General features: G+C 42.6%; 2 protein-coding genes across 6 annotated transcripts in view; one reads left to right on the forward strand and one right to left on the reverse strand.

Annotated features, from left to right (window-relative positions):
* Positions 1 to 640: 640 nt before the first annotated feature.
* On the forward strand, positions 641 to 4,489 carry LOC141924910 (transmembrane protein 14C-like). Its single transcript, XM_074828226.1, has 4 exons — positions 641 to 804; positions 1,297 to 1,398; positions 3,344 to 3,428; positions 3,671 to 4,489. The coding sequence occupies exons 1-4, from the start codon at positions 729 to 731 to the stop codon at positions 3,726 to 3,728; spliced, it is 321 nt and encodes a 106-aa protein (XP_074684327.1). The 5' UTR covers positions 641 to 728; the 3' UTR covers positions 3,729 to 4,489.
* Positions 4,490 to 6,873: 2,384 nt separating this feature from the next.
* MAK (male germ cell associated kinase) overlaps positions 6,874 to 14,787 on the reverse strand; it is a 32,291-nt gene continuing 24,377 nt past the window's right edge. For all 5 annotated transcript variants that reach the window (XM_074828270.1, XM_074828262.1, XM_074828235.1 and 2 more), the window contains 2 exons: positions 12,130 to 12,243; positions 6,874 to 8,918 (listed from right to left, as the gene is read on the reverse strand). In XM_074828270.1, coding sequence (XP_074684371.1) covers positions 8,764 to 8,918; positions 12,130 to 12,243 — 269 coding nt within the window. In that variant the 3' untranslated portion in view covers positions 6,874 to 8,763. The remainder of the gene's footprint in view (positions 8,919 to 12,129; positions 12,244 to 14,787) is intronic.

The raw sequence follows: 14,787 nt of genomic DNA on the forward strand, positions 1-14,787 counted from the left end.
GCCCGAAGGAGGCTGTGACCCCGTGGGAACCCCACGCTGGAGCAGGCTCCTGGCAGGACCTGTGGCTCTGTGGAGAGAGGAGCCCATGCTGGAGCAGGTTTTCTGGCAGGACTTGTCACCCTGTGGGGGACCCACACTGGAGCAATCTGTTCCTGAAGGGCTGCACCCTGTGGAAGGAACCCACACTGGAGCCGTTCATGAAGAACTGTAGCCCGTGGGAGGGATTCATATTGGAGAATTTCATGGAGGATTGTGTCTCCTGTGGGAGGGACCCCACGCTGGAGCAGGGGAAGAGCGTGAGGAGGAAGGCGCAGTGGAGAAGAGGCATTATGGACTGACGGCAACCCCACTCCCCATCCCCTGGGAGTCCGGAGTGATGTTAGGTTTATTTTGTTTTATTTCTGAGTTTCCTACTGCGTTATTAAGTGGCAATAAATTAAATTAATCTCCCGACGCCGAGCCTGCTTTGCCCGTGTCGGTAACCGGTGATTAAAGATCTTTTACTCCCGCGGAACCGCAGGACCGGGACACGCTGCAGCCCACGCACCCAGCCAGGCCCGTGGGGTCCCGGCCCCGGCGCCGCCGCCGCGCTGCCGCCGGTGCGAGCGGCCTCTCCCCGGGTGCCCGTCACCGCCGGCGGGCGGGACCTCCGGGGCAGGCGGCGCCGGCGCCGCGGGGAGGGCGGCCCAAGGTCGGAGCGGCGGGGCGAGGCCCGGTGCTGCCCGCAGATGGAGTACGACTGGCTGGGCTTCGGCTACGCGGCGCTGCTGGCGGCGGGCGGCGTCGTCGGCTACGCCAAGGCAGGTGGGTGCCGGGCCTGCCCGCAGGCTGGGCTCCGCGCCGCCCGGCCCTGCCTGGCCCCGGCCCTGCCTGGCCCCGGCCCCGGCCCCGGCCCCGGCCCCGGCCGGCGGGTGTCCGAGCGCGCCGGGAGCGAGGGCCATGTGGCTGCCGGGCCGGGCCCGGGGGCTTCGGTCCCGCCGCGGGAGCCGGCGGGGTGTGTGGCGGCGGGAGGTTGCCGCCGCGGCCGGGCGGCGGGGAGCTCGGGCGCAGAGGCCTGGTCCGCTGCGGGGGTGACCCCGGAGAACCCTCCTGAATCCTTGTGGCGTGGGAACGGTGCTCGGCTCAGGGCTGCCAAGTATCTTACTGCTAAAACCCGCACCACTCCGGTATCTTTTCTTTAGATTGTTTTCCTGGATTATTTTTAGTCACGGAAACTTGCAAGTACTGTTGTTTGGTTTGCAGACTAGCTTTGTATGTGTTCTTTTGCTGACTGCTCTATCTTTCATTTTATTCAAGGCAGCGTCCCTTCTCTAGCTGCTGGGCTTCTCTTTGGCGGCTTAGCAGGACTAGGTGCTTACCAGCAGTCCAAAGACCCAAAGAATGTGTGGCTTTCCCTCGGTAAGTTTGCTCGGCACCCAAGTACTAAAGTATTATTGGTAGCAGTGGGAATAATCACCTTTTTTCTAGCATGTTTCAGCTGATCCGATTTGTGCAAGTGTTGTAAGTGGCGGCAGGACCTGCCGCCCGCAGCCAGGAATTATTTGTGTAAGAGCACAGTACCTGGTTCTAAAACCTAGGTTGTCCTCCTTGAAGTCAGAGTTGGTGAGAAATACCTGTCTCTTCTGCCAGATTAGATAACGTGTTAAACTAATGTAGGCACAGGAAAGATATGTGAAAAATGTTTGTGAAGCAGCATTTTTGGCCTGCAGTCCTGGAATAACCATTTTTGCAATAGTGAAAGCACTGTGACAAGCGATATGTGGCTTTGTGGGGTATTTGTTTGCAGAAGCATCTCAGAAGAGCAGCATATGTTTTAATGCATCATACGCTGTGGAAGGAACTGTCTGAAGTATGTAAAAGAAAGGAGGCAACGATCTTCTGCTTGCTTACAGTAGATGGGACAAGAAGTTGTGGGTTTAGCTTGCAGTTAACACTTCAGGTGAAGGGGAAGGATAAAATGACAGTGGAAAGTATTATGAAGCACTGGAAGAGATCAGCTGAACCTCAGGGACTTCCATCACTGCAGGACTTTAAAACTGTTTAAACCAGCATCTGTCAGAAATTGATCTTGCCTTTGGGCACTAGGTTAGCCTAGGTGGCCTTTGAGGTTTCTTCTAGTTCTGTAACCACGCCATAGCATTATTAGTGTTATGATACTATTTAGCATTACAGTGATTTAAGACTATTTAAAACCAATAGGACTTCATCAGAGAATGTGCTGAAAGGTTTTATGAAGCCCCCGGTAGATACTGCAGAGGACCAAATTGCCTTGTCAGTAAGGAAGGAAACGTGAAACACAGCTCAATGTGGAGCAAAGTTTCCATTTGTGAACTGTCTCTTCCGCTCTGGTGCACTGTGGGATTTGCTGCGCATCCCCGGCACGAGTGTTTAGGCAGTGTCACGACAGAAAGATGAGCAGCTTCCGTATGGACCATGTGGTGCATGTAGTGCTTTCAGGGGGCTTGAAAGCGGTGTTGTGTCCCAGTCTGGTACAACTCTTTATTCATCCATTCCTCCTCAGCCCTGCTGCAATGTGCGGTTGTGGCTTCTGCCGAGCTTTAGGTTGGTCACAGTACATCACAGGTAGAAATCCAGCAGAAGAACCTTGACAGAATATTTTTAGAATACCTTTTGCCCTGTCTGATGCAAACAAACTCAAAAGCTTTGGAGAAAGGTATACGACACCTCCACCTGCCTTTCTTCTTCAAAAAAACAAGAGCCCTGTAACTTTTACGTGAATACTGATGGGATTTTTTTCCCCAGATTTAGAGATTAAATAATATGGAGTAATGTTAGTTGCTTTTTCTGTTTGATCCCTTAGATTACTTTCTGTTTGCTAATTCGTATTTTCAAGTGGGGTGGTTTTATTTCTAGCTGTAGTATTCAGTGCCACCTTCAAGTTCAGAATGTCAGAGAAATGGGAGCTGTGTTTTCTCCCACATAGTGAACTTCGTCACTGTCCCAGCTTTCTGGCAGTTTTGAGCCTATCTGTATTCAAGAAAATAATCACTATTCTGCAGATAAGGAGAAGCTGAGGGTTAGTGAACTGCCCTGAGGATTGGAGGTTGTGGGTGATCAGACAGTAGTCTGAACCTTGATGAGATCTACTTGCTTCTACTGAGCAGTGGAGCATGCTTGCCAAAGCTGCTGAGAAGCTTCCAACAGCTCTACTGTTTAACAAAAATAAGTAAAATGTTTGCATACACTTCCTTGTGGGGAGGAGGGAGACGTTCCTGTCTGTAGACATAGGCCTGTTTGGTTGGCACTGCTAAACGTCCAAGCGTTGCTGTGCTGCGCTGGTATTTCTGTTTCAGATGGTTCTGACTGGGCTTGTTTTCCACAGTGGCGTCTGGAACCTTGTCTGCTGTTATGGGAATGAGATTTTACAACTCCAGAAAAGCAATGCCTGGGATAATTGCTGGTGCCAGGTAGGTAGTGACCCGTCTTTTGTTCTTGTCTGTATTTTTGAATAAGCATTTTATTTAACTTCTTTGTGGAACTATATTTAAAAATGTTATGTGGCAAGTTCTGTGAAAAATGAAATCTTCTGGTGGAGTTCAGCTAAATGAAATCATGTCAAAGTTTTCTTCCTTCTTGTTCTTTATGGGATTTTTGCCTCCACCCCTCTTTTTTTTTTTTTTTTTTTAATAACAACTATTCTGTTCAACAGTTTACTGATGGTTGGACGGCTTGGACTGCAGATGATGGAAAAGCCTCTTAAGCCATAAGTCTGCATCAAGTCACTTGGAGATACGTGATTGAGAAGCCTGAAAATGCAACTGCCTAAACGTGCTACACAAAAGTGGAAAAGGCACTGCTGTCTGTGCATTGTATTTGTCATATCCTAACGCATGTGGGTTGTGTTCTTAAAGGACTGACATTGAGAGCCCTTGTTATGTCTTCCAAAATGGTATTTGTCTTAACATTTTCTGCACTGTGAAGCAAGAAAATATACGAGCATAGCATTAGTTTAGCTTCTGGTCCTGCAGCTTACTGTAGGCAAAGACCTCTTGGCACTTGCATGCAGACAGTTGCAGGATTGAAGCTTAAATATACTTTTGGACTTGTCATTCTAAAATCATGTATACCTCTGAAACAAGGGGAGAGGAGTTGCCAACGTGTCACTAGTAATTAATATAGCAAACGTGCTTATTCCATTTGTTCTCCCTTTCCTTGCCAGTTTATCTGGTCAGGATATTTGTCAGTCACGGACCTTTTCTCCCAGCACTGTTAGAACCTGGTCCCACAAAACACAATCACGGAGCAGGCTGTCAAGGTTCTGCTGTAATGCAATGAATGTAAACCTGTTACTTGCAATTACTTGTAAGCAAAAGTGCCCAGCTAAGTGTCATTCATTTCACTTTTACAGATTATTATTCATAAATCAAAAATATGCTGTATTAGATAATGCTGAACTGTAGGCACAGCTCCTGCATTTCATGAGAATTAAAATGTTACTCTAAATAAACCATCAAATTGTTATTACAAAGTTTTGTGTTCTACACAACTGTTTTTTCTTTAGTCATTCATCTGGATTGGTACAAGTTGGTGCCTTTCCTACAGGGTGTCTGGATATGTTTGCGAACGTGAATTGTATAAATAATCTGTATTCCTGTCCCTGCATGTAGTGACTTGTAAATATAAAAATCCCATGAACTGGGGGGAGGTATAGAGAACAAAAACATACAGACCACATATTCAGACAAGTGTTATATGAAAGTGTTTGGTTTTTTTTTTTTTCCTGAGAGAAATCATCTATTTTAGATTTGAAAAATACTCTGAAAGACTGAAGGGCTCAGTTGATTGGTCTTCGTCCTCAGTTTCCCTCAGTGCCTGAAATAATTCTAAATATAAACCTGCCATGCAGAAATAATCCTGGGAGCTACACATGGATGGTAACGTATCTCTTTTCTGGTCTCATTTAACTTATGTCCCTTTCTGCACAGATCCTGAGTTTTGATTTCCTCAATCTTTCTTCTTTGGTGGCTGGTACTGGGAGAGATGGAAGCAGTGGGGTTGATCCATTAGGTTGGCGAAATTCCGGAGTTGCTCCAAGTTCCTAAATATCAGGCTAGTACCTTAGTGGGGGGGTGACATCTTGTGCTCTTCCTTCCCTCCTTCCTTGTCGCAGCAAAACGGGCAGGGCAGTGACCTTGCGCTGCCCGGGCAGGAGGCGCGGAGCGAGTGCAGTGGCAGTAGCCAGCGGTTGCCAGGCAAGTGGCAGCGATGAGGCCGGGCTGAGGTCAGGCCAGGCCGCCAGGTGAAGCAGGTTGGGTGCCAGATCACAGGGACACGGCCAGGCACGGGCACAGCTCCCGTGAGGGCAAGGGTCTCAGCAGCCTGGTCACAGGCCACACAGCTTGGGCCAGAGCTGGCTTGAGCACAGGCAGTGAGGTCTCTGGAGGGGGAACTGTACTTGGGGCACCTTCCCAGAGTCCTTACTCATCCTCCTGCAGAGTTCAGCTCCAGCTGCTCACCTGTATTTAACTTTTTCCTCTTACCTCCCTGTAGAGAAACAAGGGGGTTGCAGGACAGCAGGGGCTTTGTTTATAAATCATCCTTTGAAGTGCCTAATCCCAGGCCATGGACCCAGTGTTGGTGGGCAGGTGTCTGAAATGTCTTTGCTCTAGCTTGAAAAGGTTAATAAGCCAGACATTAGCATTTAAGACGCTTTACTGTATGGGTTATTTGCCTCTTCATACTGCTTTTGAAACAGTTTTCTGTGGAAGTAAGATGCAAACATAAATGCATCTCCTGCAATGAACTGAGAACAGCCATGAGTCAGCAGTTTTCTAATTGTATAATGCTGGTCTCAAATCAGGTAACTTGCAAATTTGGGCTGCAATTGGCCTTTAGTGGAATAAAGACAAGAGAAAGCAGGGAATTGGACTGATAAGCTTTTGAATTCTTAGACCAAAGTGTTAACCTTTGCTGCTGTTTCCCGAGCTTTGGAAAGCAGTGGCTTGAACTGAGAACTGCAGGTAGAACTCTTGTTACCGCTTTTCGTGTTCAGGAGAAATGGTAACGATCCAGACAAAGGGAGGAGAGAAAAGCTTTAGCGCCTTATATACTTTTTACTTACATACCCTTGGAACTTTACCAGCATATACTAAATTTCTTAAGCGTTAGATGGCATTTCTGCACTAACAGTTCAATGCATGTCAGTGAATCAGTTAAAATGACTGTACAAAGCCTATTAGCCTTATTACTGTTTTTTTTTTCTTGATGTTTGCAAGAAGAATTTCTTGACACTTGTCATGCTTTGATTATGGACAAGTAAAGGCTGCTTCGGTTATGTCAAAGCCATTTCAATGTTCATTAACATATGATAAAGGCGGTGTGTTTCTTCTAGCCATATTTAGTGCCATAAATAGTACCTATTCATTTTCCTGCTCTAGGTGACTTATGGACACGTGAGCTATGGACACGTTACTAGTTAATTCCTTGACCAGACTCTGATTTTTAACTAAGTCACTGGCATCTTGTATTGGAGATGAGTGATTCATTTCTCATTTTTTAATTATAAAACCAGTGCATTTATGCCTGTTATGGAAAGTCTGAGGTTGTCCTTCATTGCTAAAGCCAGTTACAGATACATTCTACAAGATAAATTAAGACGCATTTAAACACCATAGGGACATCTGTTAGTACTAAGGGAAGGACAAATACTTAAGCCTAGACCAATGGCAATTGAATTAAACTCTCTAGTGCGCTACTAACCAGACATCCTCATCTCCATATAGCTCTTCCAGTGTTAAAAGTGGCATTTTCTTTAGGTGCAATTTTCAGAACAAAATACTTGACTTTTTGGTACAACTGTTTTCAATTAAATTGCTTTCCAGTAAGTTAATGTAACCCATATATTATGGCACATTAGGTCAACAACATGAATTTAATTTTTTATATGCAATTATAAAAGCCATACAAATACATTTCCTTTTTTACAATTCTTAAAGTAATCATTAACAGCTTTACATCTTTAAAGAACATACTCATTTTGTACTTTAAAATGGCAGGTTTAATATAACTACTAAGTCTAAAGCATCTATTCTAAATGCAGTTGTTAACAGAGGTAGCCTAGCTCAACATCCTAAACCAAATTTATTGTACATTGCAAGGTCCTTTGTGGGATATTACTATAAAACTTAGCATAGAAGCCGAGGCAAGTATCGAATGGGCGTATAAACAGTGAGGTATTGCATTATTAAAGTTTCTGTGTGTTTTCAGGTACCTAAGTTGGTCTTTAAGATCTAAACCAGAAAGCAGCATCTTTGAAGAACAGCCCCATATCCTCCCTTATGTAGCTTATTCAACTTTGGTAGTTTAGTTTGACTACCAAAGAAAGATGTGGTAAACAGGAGTTTACTGATAATTTATGCCTTTTTGGCTAATTCACCCTTAAAATGACTGACAGACTGCAGTGATTCAGGCTCCTTAAAATGTCACTGGGACACTTCCTTGACAGGACAGATATAAATCTCCACAGATCTTTGGTTGGGATAGAATTAATTTCTTTCCTAGTAGCTGGTATAGTGCTGTGTTTTGGGTTTAGGATGAGAATAATGTTGATAACACACTGATGTTTTAGTTGTTGCTAAGCAGTGTTTACATGAACTCAAGGACTCTTCAGCTTCTCACCCTACACCACTAGCGAGTAGGCTGGGGGTGCACAAGAAGCTGGGAGGGGACACAGCCGGGACAGCTGACCCCAACTGACCAAAGGGATATTCCAGACCATATGGCGTCACACTCAGCATGTGAACTAGGGGGAAAGCTGGCTGGGGGCTGCTGCTCAGGAACTGGCTGGGCATCGGTTAGCTGGAGGTGAGCAATTGCATTGTGCATCACTTGTTTTGTATATTCTAATTATTTTATCATTATTATTTATTATTATGTTCCCTTCCTTTCTGTCCTAGTAAACTGTCTTTATATCTCAACCCATGAATTTTAATATTTTTTTTTTTCCCCCCCAATTCTCTCCCTGCTCCCACTGGGCAAGTGGCTGTGTGGTGTTTAGCTGCCTGCCAGGATAAGTTGAATCTAATTTTTAGGCTTCATTACAGCTTGGTGAGGTAAGTCTAGCATTCAGTACTTGTTTAGCTATTTGCTAGCATTGCTATATCATTCTATAGCCATGTATGGGGTAAGTTTTTAGACCTTACTCGTGTAGTATTTATCACTGGATTGCTTATGTCCTACTACAAGGAGTTAAGTTCTCATTGCTCTTATGAATATTTGCACATTACAGGCCCTAAGTAACTCCTACGTACAAGTGAGTTCTGAAGTCTTTGTAGGAGAGTGTGGTGTTCTTCACAAAGCCCGATCTGTGCTTTTACTCTCATCTTTCTGGTAAGGAACCAGCCTAATACCTGAAAGCCTGGTGCTGCTCTGCTTTAGCCCTGCTTCTAGCTGCTTGTGTACTTCAAGCATATGCCAAGAGAGGATGTTGTGTTGGGCGAACAACTGTAACAGTTGCTTTAAGAGTACGAGGATAGGAGATCCATCTATAGAAAAATATTGAGTGAAATCTACTTCTCAGTAGTTTTGGCAATATGTATTATACAATACTTCAATAAATCCTACTTTATAGCTAGTATTTTACATGGTATTATATGTATTATACAGGTAACAGAACACAAGGTCTTTTTTTCTTCTTCACTATTGCATAGTCTTAGGGAAAAGTTAGAGCAAATAGGCATTTTGGGTTTCCAGTGCAGGAGAACTGAACACAGCTCACATAGTATCTACACCGGATGGCATTTCCTATCTGTTTCCTCCATATTTGGCCACCCAGTCTGTTCTTCCGTGTACTGGCTGAATTGTTGGTGGGCGACTTAAAATATTCACGTTTTTTGGTGCTGAATTGAAAGTAGGACCTGGTAACTGAGAATGAGCAGCTTTGGTTTTCCAGGAATAATCTGAAAGGAACAAGAACTCAGAATTAATTATGACTCAAAAGTTGTTTCAATCCTTTACAGATAAAAAAAATGAGAGCTTAAAAATGACTTGTAGTACTCAAGGATGCTAACATAGCGGGATGCTTTGGTCTCTGATATGCTGTCTATGCTTGTTTTCAGATAAGGTTAATGCTTCCTATAGTTTGTGTATCTCATTAGTAATTCTCATACACTGGATACTTGTTTTGCAGCAATCCCTTGAGAAAATATTGAGACTGAAATTCAGTGGAAATAGTGATGTGTATGTCTACAACTCTGTATCTCCCCTTACAAAACTGCTACGGAATGGGAGTCTTCTTTCCTCTATCTCACATATCTAAAAAAAGCATGTAATTATGACATTGCTAAACTTATTAAGACCCAAACAGCCTAGACTGAAGGACAGCTTCTGGAGACCCTCTTGTTCCTTTTGAGATTTTATGCCTTTTATTCCCCTCCTGCTTCGCTGAGAACTCCTGGTGGTGAGTCTTCTTCATCTCCATTTCCCGTTTTGCTATTGATTTGGTAGGATCTGTTCCAAGTCCGCAGGTTTTTTTGTCCCTTAATACTGGCATCCGTCTGCTCTTGGGCACTGGGAGGCGTGCACTACTGTATTCCCAGCCTCAGATTTCCCCTTTCTGCATTTCAGATAATTACCACTTCCTCAAGCTTCATGTGATTAAAGTAATTGCCCTGCTGCAGCAGCTGAGAGCTCATGGTTTTCTTCATGTTCATCAGTAATTCTGCCATCTTCCTCATCATTTTAAAGTCAGTCATTTGGGACCTCTCTTATCCAGACTCCTGCTAGACCTTACCTTTTTTTCCTTATCATTCCTAAAGTCTATCCTGCCTCTTCCATTCCTACTTTCGTAGTTTAGTCTTCTTTTATTAGGTATCACTGATAACATGTTAAATTAAAAAAAAGGTGTGATTTTTTTTGTGTGTGCCTATGTGTCATTCTGTTTCTTACGGCAAACCACCTATATTTGGTGGTATTTTTCAACAGTGGGTTGAACCTGTTAAGGAACAGGTGAGGATCAAGACATTTAAAAAGGAGGAGTCACAAGGAACTGAAACTGGGGGTCAGGTCTCCACCTCTTTGAAAACTAATTTCCTTTTTATCGTAGGCTGGCATTCCCTGTCTTTCATCAGCAAGTACAATCCCAGCCTACCTTCTCTTGGCAATGAAGATCACTATTCTCAGGTCTTGGCATTTTCCTCAGAGAAACCGATCTTTTATACTACATTAAATTATTTAAATTATGGCATTAAAAAACTTAACAGAACAAATGAAGAGAGCAAAACCAGTTGAGAGCCTAACTTATTTCAGTTTGGGTAATACAAAGCAAAGGGTCACCAAAAATGTTAATGTTCAAATATTGACAGGAGATAAAACCTGCCATTTGCTTCATCCTTATCTCTCTTCCCATGCAAGTCTGCAGAGTTTAGGCAAAATATGAGGGGTTTAAGCAAAAGGATTCTTGCTCTTCTCCAGGACATGGAAGAGTCTCTTAATTGACCTCCATCTGCCAGGCTTTCTGACTTTTACTACACATTTTCCATTTCCAATTACAGATTAACAGTGAATTTATTTCCCTTTGGATCACCATACGTAATTCCTTTTCATTCTCACTATTCACAGCAGTCTAGAGATAGTTGCAGATTTTGTTGTCCTGTGAACTTCTTGATCCACCACACACTGTGACAAATCAAAACTCTTGCTGTTGTGTTTCAGTAATGAGTTGATAAGATAATGAAGTGCAGCTCCAGCCTTCCCTGGTGGGCTTCTGATCAACTCAAGACTCAGAATATGCATACATTTAAGCATATTTTATATATGCATGCCATCTCCTTCCTTCACTCTCTCCCTTGCGAGTTCCTGAGGGGAGTAGGTAACTCAAAAGAGCAAGTCAGCAAAAACACAACATTATCAAGCAGGACCATATCAGATTGGTCTGCCATAGGCCCTTTAGGTAAACAATTCATGATTAGGGCCTTGCTATTTCCTCTAAAGTAACTAGAGAAGCGTGCCATTGGGTTTGGACAATGGCTCTAAATCTTCACTCAAACCAGTTTCTCCTGCATCCTGAGCACTTCGTTCATCTTTTCTGAATCAGAAACATACCAACAAAGGTGGTGCTCAGAACGTCATCCACACCATAGAGGATCCAAGGTAACAGTTACGTTCAGAAAACATTTCATGTTGTTTTTAACTGATGAATGGAACAGTCTTTTAATGTGTTTGTTAATGTAATGTACAGCTATGTCATTGCTGTGTCATAACTATTAAGATCTGGTCATTTGCATTCTCGTTTAGCTTTTACCTTCTATAATGTAGCAACATCAAAAGTCTCACTTCACAAAGCACTCTTGTGATATTTCATGGGTACAAGAGTAGTGTCATCTCAGTATCCACAGACTTACATAGCCAACAAGTGAGATGAAGACACAGTGAAAAACTGCCTTGCATGACCACCGCAGAAACCACAGGCCAACTAGATAGGGCCAGTAGATAAGAGAGAAAGTAATTTTAATTTACTGCTTATACTATACCTGTAACATTATTTGTGAATTTACTAAGTCACTTGATGAAGGTCTTTGACTTTTTTGAAATTGCTGAGGCCACTGTAAGCATGGATTGGCATCATTCAATTGCATTAAGTGACATTAAACTGATTAAAGACCCACACAAGACAGTCCCAAGCTACATGAAAGTCACTGTCAAGAAAATTCCTCCAAATCAAATAAGGCTTTTTTAAAAACTTTATCTATTTTGCACACTTACTAGTTGGTGACTTTATCAATTCCTACTAGCTACCATGGATTTGTATTTGTGTCCAGTCTACATGACCATTTACTAGAGTTGTGGAGTTACATTTTTTACAATTCTGATTAGCCTTTCACCACTAATGAATGGTAGTTTAGCAAATGGTCCAAACCTTCTAGAATTACAAAAGGTTTGCACCTTTATTTTCTCTTTTACCTAACAAATAATAGTAGCAATAGTTTCTCTAGCTGTCAGGACTGCCTCTAGACACCTATATTCAATTCACTTAAGAACGGTTTATGCCCAGTAATTTTTTTTACAAAACTTGAGGAAAACCTCATTAAGGGCTAATAAATCTTTTAGGAAGCATGGGAAATTAACATTTTTCTTTGTCTCAGATATGTATGGTAAAAGGATGTTTCTTACCTGATACAGGTACACCAAGTGGAGCTAGCTGTATCCGTTGTCCAGCTGATGCAACTTCTTTTTTATGAAAGGAAGGGATGTTGTAAGCGGCACCACTTACAAAGCCAGGATTTCCTGTTGACATTACAGAGTTTAGTATTTTTAGTTGCATTCAGAAAACCTTGCCTACTTTTTATAGTCACTTCAAAATACATTTGCAGTACCACAAGAGTACTAAGTTCTTTAAAAACTCCCTAGTGTTTGTTGAAAAAAAAATTATATACACTCATTCTTCGCTTTGTATATTAGTTGGACCCTTTACAGCATTCAACATGCTCACTAAGTTGCAGATCCAGTACATCTGATCTGCAATTCAGCAGGAAAAAAGACAACAGAGCAGGATGAACATTTCATCAGTACTTTCATTAAACTTAGACCACGTAGCAAGGTTTACATTGAATTTTAGAGATAGGTAGGATCTTACCTTTTACTTACAGCTACTTGCTTTACTGGAAGCTGGTTTAAGCACTTCAGTATTTGGAAACCAGCACTCAACGGTACTCTTGTGCTTAACATGTTTGGTGTAAATCTATCTAAACTAGTGGAACCAAACTTCTCTTGTGGGAAGTGGGTGCACCACATGAAGTCGACTTTGCTGGTCCCACAGTTAAAGGCCTGCTATAAAAGTCAGACCCAATTACTCTCTTTCTTTAACCCCAGTTATAATTCTGTTGTGCCTAGTTTTGGTCCAGATCTTTCTTTATAGCAGTGCCACTTTTGGAAGGCTAACATAACCATCCTCATTTGGAAGCTGAGAAACAGTGTATATTTACACACACAATTAGTACTGAAATTGTTGTCCAATGGCAGAGGGATCTGTTACAATACTTACACTCCCTACTCCAAGAAAATTTCTTACCTTCTTCATGTCTGTCATCACTTGCAATAGCGTTAAGACTGTGCTGGCACAATGTCCAGAGAGAAATGCTTTTCTTTAGTGGTGTGGTTCTGTGTTCAGCAGTATTAACTACAAGGCCGTGCACAGTAGTTTTAAGTTGACCTTTATCAAGTGTGAGCATTTTTATGGTATTAATATTCAGCATGGTTCCAATAGTAGTTGCAGTAAAACACACAGTTTCTGATTTGACAGTTTTTCTGTCTCCTAATCTCTGGCCTCAGTGCAATCCCAAAAATGTTCCTCTTCACACAAATACTCCCAGCCCTCTGTGCTAATTTCAGAGCTCAGAGCAGTGGATCTATAAATCTGCAAAACTGGTCATCTACAAACCAAAAAGGTATCCTCAGCTGCGCTGGGTCACTGCATACCTCCTTGTCCAGGAGCACTAACAAAAAGCATTCAGCTAACTCAGTTTTGCCAGTCACCCCAAACTGTCACTTCTATCAGTTCTGTAAATAGCTGGGTCTCCATGTGGCTTCCCTGTGTCCAGTTGATGCCAGTCTCCAGCACAGTAAAGAATGACACAAAAGTCCTGGTGAAAAATACAACTTTATTAAAATACTATAATAAAATTTAACTTTCTTGTAGTCTTTAAGTTGTTCTTCTTTTTCAGGAATTTGCCTGAAAAACAAAACAACAGCTTTAGTGGTTCATTCATCTGCCTGTGCACATACACACACACATTCTGTTATTCCCTCAGTTCCTAATGATTTCACTATGAGTGGTTCATAGCTCTGACAGCTCAGTAGCATTCCTTAAATTTCTGAGGTCTGAAAAAAGAATATGACAGGCCTCAATTAATATAACCTCAGAAAGACAACTTCTGTCTGCTTTTTACCTACAGCTCAGCAAAGCTGCCTATCTGTCAAAAATTGCTCAACCATTTTTTGGTTTTCCTTACCTGGCAATGTCCAATGATGTCCTTTATGAATCCTCCTGCAGGAAATGAGAGTGCAGCCAGGAGGAACAGTCTGGGTGAAACCGAGGTCTGGAGGGGTGATCTTTTGTTGGATGAGAACAAGAGAAGGAGAAAAAAAAAAGTTCAATATAAAATAACAAAATAGTTACAAATATTAAAAAATCCTATTGAAAAGCACAGTTCCTTACCTTTGACCACTGCTGTACGAAAGAAGGGGTTCTTGCTATAGAAGTATTCATCCATCAGGCATCCAGGAGGTCTGGCAGCAGGTATACAGGCAAGCACTCATGGCCACGATGTCAGCAAGTATAAGCATGGCCCAGGCCATACCCCCTACCTCAAACAATACATACTTCATAAAGGATAAAGTCATTGAATCGTTTGAGCTGGGTAATGAGTTCAAATAGTTGCAATGAGACGTATCACACAGGCAGTACACACCAGAGGGGCCAGAAACTGGGCAAGAGGTGAAACATTCCAGCAGCTTTACAATGCTCGAAGCAAACAGTGTGTTTAGACTCAGACTAGGCTGCCTGGAAACCCAAGTTTCCACCCTCTTACACTACGGTAATTCCACCAAAATCTATGCAATCTCAGTGCTGTAAAATCAGCGTAACAGAGAATCAGAATGCAGTCAATGGTGCGAGTCCCAGGTGCTGTTATGAAGAAGCAGTCCTTCAGGAGAGATGCATATGCTGCTTCTTTAGGATCTGTTCTTCACCATTATCCAGCAACAGTGCAGTGACATGCTGTGGATTATAATTAGGGTAATAAAATACTCTCTTTTAAAGCACAGTAAGTT

This window comes from Strix aluco, chromosome 1 (genome assembly GCF_031877795.1).
Source record: "Strix aluco isolate bStrAlu1 chromosome 1, bStrAlu1.hap1, whole genome shotgun sequence".
Taxonomy (NCBI): domain Eukaryota; kingdom Metazoa; phylum Chordata; class Aves; order Strigiformes; family Strigidae; genus Strix; species Strix aluco.

Coding starts and splice junctions, on each gene's coding strand:
- LOC141924910 (XM_074828226.1), top strand. CDS start 729: ATGGAGTACGACTGGCTGGGCTTCGGCTACGCGGCGCTGCTGGCGGCG. Junction 1,399..3,343: donor GAATGTGTGGCTTTCCCTCG/GTAAGTTTGCTC, acceptor TGTTTTCCACAG/TGGCGTCTGGAACCTTGTCT. Junction 3,429..3,670: donor GGGATAATTGCTGGTGCCAG/GTAGGTAGTGAC, acceptor TCTGTTCAACAG/TTTACTGATGGTTGGACGGC.